This window comes from Penaeus vannamei, chromosome 42 (assembly GCF_042767895.1).
Source record: "Penaeus vannamei isolate JL-2024 chromosome 42, ASM4276789v1, whole genome shotgun sequence".
Taxonomy (NCBI): Eukaryota; Metazoa; Arthropoda; class Malacostraca; order Decapoda; family Penaeidae; genus Penaeus; species Penaeus vannamei.
Window position 1 is genome coordinate 326,101 of NC_091590.1, and position 9,235 is coordinate 335,335.

Consider the following 9,235-nt stretch of genomic DNA (forward strand, 5'->3'; position numbering starts at 1 on the left):
AGAGGCACCCAGCGGAGGAGGTGGTGATGGTGCAGAGGCCAAAGATGGCAGTGATTTGTACATGCGCCTCGGCCTCCTGTTGGGGGAGGGAGCAGCGCCTCCGAGCTCTGCTTCCAGAACTCCCCGAGCTGCCTCGTCGCACACCTCCTTCAGCTCACTCTCGGCGTCCTCTGAGGTTAATACAACAACCTCAAATAATACCAGCCCAGTATCAACTCTGAATGGTAGGTTTGAAATGTTTTATCATCCTAAGTGACTTTTTTTTTCTTACTGATTTTGAAATATCAGATTACATACATGCATACACGTAAACACAAATACACACACACACACACACACACACACACACACACACACACACACACACACACACACACACACACACACACACACACACACACACACACACACACATAATACACACAATATTAAAATAAAAACACTAAAGCAAGTGAAGTGAAACAAGTATCATATGTAAGCATTTCACTTAGTCCCAAACACTCCACCTTTCCGCCAGGTTCCTCAGAGGCAGAGCTAAGACTACCTGGAGCTCGAGACCCCTCAGTTGAGAGTATGAACTCCCTGTTGTCTCACGGAGCAGTTTCCTCCAATGCTTCAGCTTCTCCCACAACCACACCAAGGAGGCATTCAGTTACCAGTAAGTTTTTTACAGTAATCTCTGACATGCAAGCGTGCTTGTTACCTCTCTTCTAACATTTTGGCTAAGCCCTTTAAATCCAAAGGTAAGGGTTTTTAACCTGACAGCTACGCAGATTGATTTGCTGCCTTACACTCCCATGCCTGCTAAACCTTCCTTGTGGAGGAGTAACTTTTCCCACTTTGTTTTTACTTTCGCACATGCTGTTCATCGCCAATGCTGCTTCGATGGTCCACTCATTTCATATACAAGAAAGTTATGAATTGCAGCCAGTTAAAAAAAGCTTTCCTGTTATATAGTATATACCACAGCCATCATATGACATACATTGCAGTTATCAGATTTAGAAAAATTAAGGAAATGGTGAAAAGTTTTACTCCATTTTTATTTTGTTTTATTCATTTATTATATAAGATGAAGATGCATTTGTCAGGTTGGTAGTGAGTGATAGCACAGTGACAGATTAGTGAAGATACTCATGTTGCTTCTAACCAGTCCTTATTAATCTCTCAAGTGCATCTTTGCCTTATTTAAGGAAAAAATTGATTATAGAGAGGATTTTGTGGATACTAAGTGTGTATATGCATGGTCTTCATCTAATAAGAGTGATTCCATTGAATGTGTGGTCTTGATTTTTTTCCTTTTATTTGTCATCTGCTTAAATAGCAGAGAGTAATAACAAATGATCAATTATACTCAAGTTTTCTATTGTTTTTGGTTTGTTTTGAATATATCAGTGTGATCAAATAATAGCATGTAAGAATAGATTAAGGAGTTTGAAGGTTTGCCGTGTGACTAACTTCTGCATGTGGTGTCAGCTTCACAGCCCGGCCAGGTTGAAGAACTGAGCTTATTCGGAAGGCGAAGGTCTTCTGTACGCCGCTCAGCTAGAAGCGCACACGTGAAAGGCCCGATAGACCCCAAAGGTAGGACCCAATTAATTAAGCTTGTGACAGATATAGATTACCCCTTTTGCGGATGTCTGAGTGCCTTAAATTATTTCTTGAGTCATATTTTTCTCTATGTTGATGATTTGTAATAAAGGTAAAATATATTTTAATATCATGGCAATAATTTTGTATTTCACTATTATTGTTCTTATTATTAGATATATTTGATATTATTATTATTATTATCATCATCTTTTTTTCTTTCTTTCTTTCCTTTCTTTTTCTTTGTAAAGACATTTCCAGTGTCAGATTATTTGTTGTCTAAGAACATTCTATATTCAAACTTAATAGCATCCTTTAATCCGATGATCATGATGCATAAAATCTCTCATTTCCACAGTGCGATTTGCCAGTTATCGTGGTGCGCAGCTGAGCTTGAGACCTCTGTTCTTTGAAGTGCCTCAACAGGACCCTGATCCTCTGTTTGTGGGCCGAGCGTGGCTTTATCGCGAAATCGAAGCCCACATAACAGCTGATGCCCCAACAAATAGAGGCGTGGTCATCACTGGTATTGTAGGAGCAGGCAAAACAGCAGCAATACTGCAGTTAGTCGAATACAGTTGTTTTGGCCGGAAGAGAGATGAGTCTATATACCAAGGTAAGTGATTCAGAAGTGAAAATATTTAAGGAAGTTTAACTGTTATGCCATATGCTTAATAGCTATCAGTAGATCTTTTACTGACAAGTCTCTTTTCTTCCAGACCCATACAGCAAAAGTGGTGGATACAGTCGCATGAGTTTGATACCTGAAGGCATAAAATCACTAGCATCAAGAATTGTTGCCTACCACTTCTGCCAAGCTGAAAACTCTGTCACGTGCCTTGTCCCAGATTTTGTACATTCTGTTGCTGCTCAGTTGTGTCAGGCACCACAGCTCCATGCATATCGTGACTTACTGTTAGCAGAGCCCCAGACACAGGCCTTGTTAGCGTTGCCTGCCTGTGTAAGTGACCCATCGGCAGCATTAGTGAAAGGTGTACTGGAACCTCTTCACAATCTCCGGCGACTGGGAAAAATTGGTGCAGATCCTCTAATAATTGTTGTTGATGGGCTTTGCGAGGCTGAGTATCATCGTCCAGATCATGCAGATACTCTTGCCTCATTTCTTGCTCGCCATGCAGTCAAACTGCCTTCATTCATCAAGCTGGTAGTTAGTGTACGGTCACAGTTGGCAGATTTAACACGCTTATTGCCTTTCCACCGCATATCACTGGACCCTGACCAGAGAGCCGACCCAGCCGCTGATATGCCCACGCGAGATCTGAGTGACTATGTTGGTTTCCGGTGTATGCATTCACCAACGATTAGATCGAACATCACCGTTACCCAAGGCAAAATAGAAGGGTCCTCTCAGCACCGCTTTACACAACATGTTGTAGCCCAAAGCAAAGGCTCAATGCTGTTTATCAAGTTGATACTAGATCTGATTGAACGAGGACACCTTGTCATGAAGTCTGGTTCATTCAAGGTCTTGCCGCAGTCCCTAAGTGAAATATTCATGCTTCTGTTCAACCTACGGTTTCCCAGTGTGAGAAGCTTCGAAAAAGTGGAACCTATTCTGAATGTTGTACTAGCATCACTTAACCCACTGACATTGCCAGAGATTTATCATTCAGTAAATGCTGGTCTCCTCTACAAATTCCTTTCCTGGGATGAATTCCTCAGTCGTTTTAAGGTACTAAATTCTTTCCTCGTGAAGCGACTCGATGACACCTTTATGCTGTTCCACCCAGCCCTTCGAGAATGGTTGGCAAGACGTGCGGAAGGAGAACCTGCTAAGTTTGTGTGTGATGTAAGAGCCGGTCACGCCGATTTAGCTCTCCGCATGTCTCGGCTGGAATGGCCACTGGATCCAGAAGCTTCACTAGAGCTTGGTCATCACATCCTGAAAGCCCATGTGTACAAGAACATGGCCCGATCTCTTCCACTGTCTCCACGTGATCTGCAGGCATTGTGGCTTGCACAGTCATCACACAATGTCTCTCAGGCGCTTGCTTGCACAAGAAACCTGTACAGCCCCAACACAAAGGTACATTGAAAATATTATATATGTTTGTACTTTGCATATTAGTAGATTGAACAGAAATGATGATTGTATATAGACTATAATCTTTTATGTTGAAATTTGAAGGTAGTATGAATAAAAGTGATCATTGATATAAGATAATAATTGGTTGATTCTAATCTTTTGTAGGTATCGAGGCTGTTACTCCTAGCAGGCGCTTCACCAGACTATCCCAGTGAGCATCTCCACAATTCCCCGATCATGGGAGTGTGTGCTTACCAAGGTCACACAGAGATGGTGGCACTTCTCATCGAGTTCGGTGCTGATGTAACACTAACGAACAGTGAGGGCGTAACTGCTTTAGGCCTGGCTGCATCCCGTGGACACTGTGATGTTGTCCGCCTGTTAGTTCAAGCTGGAGCTTCGTTGACTGCAAAAGATAGGCAGAATATGACCCCAATGGTCCAAGCAGCGGCTGCTGGACACCTCAATGTAGTTGGCTACTTGCTGTCATGTGATTGGCCAGGACCAGATGATCTGCTGAAGAACCAAGCTCATCAAGCGCTGGTCGCTGCTGCCTCAAATGGTCACAACAATGTAAGTAGATGTCAAATCATTCTTTCAGTTGCCATTTATTGTCACCTAGAAATAATTGATTGGCATTTTAGATTTGAAGTTTACTTTTTGTCTTTCTTTTTTCAGTGAGTTGTTATTTTTTTCCCTTTATTTTCTTTCAGGTGGTGGAATTTCTGTTAGACATGGCAGAAGTGAGTGTTGATGGAGAAGATAATGTAACTGGAGAAACAGCCCTTACAGTAGCTGCTGGTGCAGGTCACACAGCACTAGTCGCCGCCCTTCTCAGAGCTGGGGCAAGTATTACAAAGGCGAACTCAAGAGGATCTTCACCACTGACTTCTGCAGTTCGGAATGGCCATTACGAAGTTGCAAAATTACTGCTGAGTCAGGGTGTTGCCGTAGAGAGTCCAGATGCTGGTGGCCGCACACCACTCATGGTCGCAGCATCTGAAGGACATCTAGGGCTCATGGAATTACTCATTTCTCGTGGTGCCTCAATAACCAGAACAGACAGAGAAGGTTTGACTCCTCTCGGCTGGGCCTGTTTACGTGGACATGTCCATGCTGTCCAGTACCTTGCTGACTGTAATGCAGACTTAAACCATGCTGACAAATCAGGAAGAACGCCTCTAGACCTAGCTGCATATCAGGGAGACCCCATAGTGGTCCAGTTCCTGTTAGACAGAGGATCATTAATAGAGCATGTGGACATCAATGGAATGAGACCCCTGGACCGTGCTATCAGTGCCCGTAATGCCGCAGCCGTGCAATGCTTTTTGCGACGCGGTGCAAAACTGGGTCCTGCTACATGGGCTATGGCAGCAGGCAAACCAAACATCTTGTAAGTATGGCAGCATTATTTCCTTATTAGTTATCTTAATATGATGTCTTATATTATTTTGAAACATAGCATTCATTATCCATTCAAGTTGCATTAGGCAATATTTTATAGTCTAAAGATTATTTATGCATAAAACATATTTACAACTGATATTTATTTACAGGGTTATGCTATTAAACAAATTACAAGAAGATGGAGTAGCACTTTGCCGCAAAGGTCGTTTGAAAGAAGCAGCCCATCGCTTTTCGTATGCCCTGCGTAAGCTACCCACAGGAGATCAAGGTGAACACACTGCAACCTTCACACATCTACGCTTACATCTTACCCTCAACTTGTCTCGCTGCAAGAGAAAAATGAATGTAAGGCCCTTTTATTTATTTACTGTTTCTCTCTGTTGAAGATTTAGTAGTTTTGAATTTTCTTTTCAAAGAAGGTATATACTTTGTCAAATTAGAATGAATGCAAATATATTTTATTAAGAGATTGTGCCTACACTTAAGGTACTAGTTACTAATTGTAACACCTATTTTTATAGAGAGACTTCTTGTAATATTTGATATGCCATTAACAGGAAATAGAAGAGGCCATTCAGCTTGCAGATTCAGCTCTCAAGATGAAGAGTGATTCATACGAGGCTTACTATGCTCGAGCCAGAGCCAAGAGGGAGGCCAAGTAAGGAATTCTTATGGTTGTATTTTATAATGCAAAGGAAATTTATGCTCTTGAAAAAAACAAAAAAACTATATCATAAAAATATGTGCCTGAGAAGTTTTTGTAACATTTCACTTGAAATTTTGAAGATGGTTTCATGCAGCTTATTTGATCAAAATAGCTGGAAATTATATTTCTCTTATCAGTGACTTACTGATTTAAAATTTTATCTTGAGCCAGAATTTAGTATCCATTTGATGTACATGATACTTAAACCAATGCTCATTTCCAGGCGTCTGCAAGAAGCCCTGGAAGACGTGAATGAGGCAGTAAAGTTAGCTCCCCAGACTCGTGATGTTCGTCGTGTCTTGATTAAGATTCGAGACGAAATGCAGAATGAGTTGGATTCATGTGTTTCCATCGACCTTGCTCAACTCCGGCAGTTAGCGGCTTCGGTGGACACCCTCTCCGAAGCTGATCTCCCGATGACATCCAGCATCTTATCGGAGTCTGGATATTCCTCAAACATCTAAAGAAAATGGTCACACTTTGAACTCATATGGCAGCTTTTAAATCCTTGCCATTACATAAGATAAATAGAGAAAGAAAAAAATTATATATATTTCCTGTGCAATGGTAAGAATCGGACTTTTTATTTAGACATTTGAGATGAGAATCTTGATTTTGAATTAATTGCTAGGTTACAAAAAATGATTAGGTATGCACGTATAGAAACATCAGCGTGCAGCTTTCTGAGCTACGATGTATCCAAAAAATGATTTCGCAAACCATCAGGTTTCCATTGCTCATTTGGAGATGTCACTTAACCCTAATAATTCCATTTCAAGAATTCCACATGATAAACGATGTACCCATAAGTTGACATGAGCCTTTCAAGAAATGAAGTAGTCTAATGTTGCCGTTCTTTTTTTATATATATATGCCGTCTGCTTCCCTATCCGATGTGGTGCTTTGTATTGTAGAATGTGTTTTTGTCAGTTTTTTTTTGTATGTTGCATGATCATTTTTTTTCTTTTTTTTATTCATAGGAGGTATTTATTTTGCTAATACAAGTGATACGAAAACTTCTTGAGGGACTCATGTTAAAAGAGACGCTTCACTTCCTGATTGCGACTGTATATCCACACTAGGTGATGTTACATAATCTGTGTAATGCACCTGTTAAGATCTTGAAACTCACCTGATGTCGACCTCCTGATTTGGACTCTTGTAGAAAATGAAAAAAGCAGAAGGAAAAAAAGTTGGTCGCCAGAGTTTTAGCTTGCAAATTTCTGTTCCTGATTTGGCACTTCCTCTGGCCCCATTTGCAATTTTGTGACGTGTTTAGAACTTTTTTTGTAATCCTTAAGTAGGCTTTAATTATCCATTCAGTCTAAATTACGAGTACATGAGGGTTGTATTACTAATCACTTCACAAAGAAGGAGAGTGGCTAGACCAGCATGTAGACTGAACCACTAACCATCTATAGTAGGTGTGCTCATTATGTAATCCCAGCATTGCCAAGACACACATTCAGAATTGTTTACTTACACAAGCAAAAAATTAATTCCCCATTTCATTTCTTCTTCATTGGAACTGTTCATAGATTTTTATATTTAATTTCCCATTGAAGCGATAGTTCTAGATAGATACACATGGTAGCTTCCTGCACTTGGCAATGCCATATAAACCTGCATGCCTCATCCACAGCTCTAACATCCTCAAGAGATATTATACCATCTGTTGTTTAGTCACCAAGTGAGATAAAGTCAGTTCTTGTGATGTTAGAAAACAAAACAAAAAACAAAATAAAAAGTGTGGTTATACCTAGTTCAGTTAGTATGCACGAATGTTTAAGCAGGTTTGATGTTTATCAGGAAGCTTTTGAACGACTGGGTGCGAGTGAGTAGTGTGAATGCCAGCAACCTGCCTGCTTGTGGTATGTTGTTATCCCAACGTTGTAGTGAGATCCACTTAAAGTTGCAGAGAATTAAATGTTATTTTCCTCTCTGTGACTTTTTGATCATTTTATGGAAGACGGGGGCAAGACATGGCTTAGGATGTGATAAGTCGGACACATTATTGCCTGTTTTTTATACTACTGTTTTTGTATGTTTAGCATCCTCTTTTGTATAACCTAAGTGCCCTAATTGTTGTGCAAGTGGCTTTACCATTGTCTTAGTTTGTCAGTATCATTTACTTTCCCTTTTTTTGTGTGTGTGAGTGTGTTGCCATGTCCTGCCTCCCTCCTATGCCCCCTCCGGAATGTTCCTTCGTGAGTGTAACTGTCTTGAGCAGTCCAGGGAAGGGATCAGGGCACCAGTTTCAATCAAAAGCTGCCTAGATTAATACCGACAACTCGGGGCTTCAGCAGTGGCAATCTTGAGAATTTACATCGAATTGGGTTCTTTGCTGCCTCTGATTCCTGTCCCTGCTCTGCGCACAAATTCACAATAATTGGCCCACCAAGTAGTTCTCAATTGGCTTTCCGAATTGGCTTCTCAGAACTCACGCTCCGCAATAGTCGATTGGATATATCAGCTCAGACATGATCCCCTTCATTTCAAAATACAGGTAGACCTCTTTAGTTGTCAAAAGAGGGCTTTTCTGATGGCACGAATACCATTCCTATACAGTGGTATAGGAAGTTTTATTTTGCCTATCATGTGCTACACAGTGGTTTGTGTAGCTACAGCACATGTAGGCAGATTGTCGTGCATTGGGGTCATCAATTTATTTTTACTTTGTTAAATCATTTGCAAAATTCTGCACTGTACAGTAGATATAAATTGAAATGGCATAAGGGTGATGTATAGTATGAATGACGCCCAAGGCGAAAGTTGCTAGTCATTTTTTAAAATAGAATTAGTGATGGTGAGGACAGGCATATCACAGTATGAAGCTTGTATAATGATTGTATAGTGTACAAAATCAATAGCCTTATGAATGACCATATATGTAGAGAGTTGAGTTAAAGGATTCCATACCGAGCTAACTGGTCATGCCCCTCTTAAAGGCCAGGCAACATTAAACTATAGATTTGTAATTGACTTTATGTAGACAATCTACATAATGTTAATATTATAATCCTTTAGTTACTTTAGATGTTACATGTGTGTAATGAGGAAAGTAACTTGATTACTGATCTTTAATTATTATGATCTCTCAAATATTCCTGATTGTTGTACTGCCAAATTTTTAGTGTAATTTTTACGCATATGTAATAGAATGGTCTGCTATACAATAAAATATTGATGGTTTTTGTTGTTTTATTTAATAATTCTGTTGAAAGGAAGTTGTTCAATTATATATCATTATTGAAAATAGTTACTTTTATTGTAGATGGTATGAAAACAGTATTTATCTTTCTTTTATAATAATTCCTGCTATTGTTTTTATATTTTATATGGATTACAAAAAGATCTGTAGCAAGGCAAACTCTATTTTGTGAAATAAAGTTTCCCTTTTGACACGAGAATTTAACAATTCATTCTTATGCATAATTCAACAAAAAATAAACATTTTTTCTTGTTATTGACTAAAAGGTCTCACA

The 9,235-nt window shown here is 39.8% G+C and overlaps 1 protein-coding gene across 14 annotated transcripts in view; it reads left to right on the forward strand.

Moving 5' to 3' along the window:
• Nucleotides 1-8,942, forward strand: part of rols (rolling pebbles) — a 244,728-nt gene extending 235,786 nt beyond the window's left edge. For 8 of the 14 annotated variants that reach the window (XM_070118577.1, XM_070118579.1, XM_070118584.1 and 5 more), the window contains 10 exons: nt 1-224; nt 518-658; nt 1,477-1,584; nt 1,949-2,206; nt 2,310-3,637; nt 3,803-4,210; nt 4,351-5,030; nt 5,194-5,389; nt 5,602-5,702; nt 5,974-8,942. The exon at nt 1-224 is cut by the window's left edge and continues 22 nt beyond it. In XM_070118577.1, the coding sequence (XP_069974678.1) occupies nt 1-224; nt 518-658; nt 1,477-1,584; nt 1,949-2,206; nt 2,310-3,637; nt 3,803-4,210; nt 4,351-5,030; nt 5,194-5,389; nt 5,602-5,702; nt 5,974-6,214 (3,685 nt within the window). In that variant the 3' untranslated portion in view covers nt 6,215-8,942. The remainder of the gene's footprint in view (nt 225-517; nt 659-1,476; nt 1,585-1,948; nt 2,207-2,309; nt 3,638-3,802; nt 4,211-4,350; nt 5,031-5,193; nt 5,390-5,601; nt 5,703-5,973) is intronic. The other 6 variants (XM_070118587.1, XM_070118580.1, XM_070118583.1 and 3 more) reach the window with 1 other exon arrangement.
• The last annotated feature ends 293 nt before the right edge of the window (nt 8,943-9,235 follow it).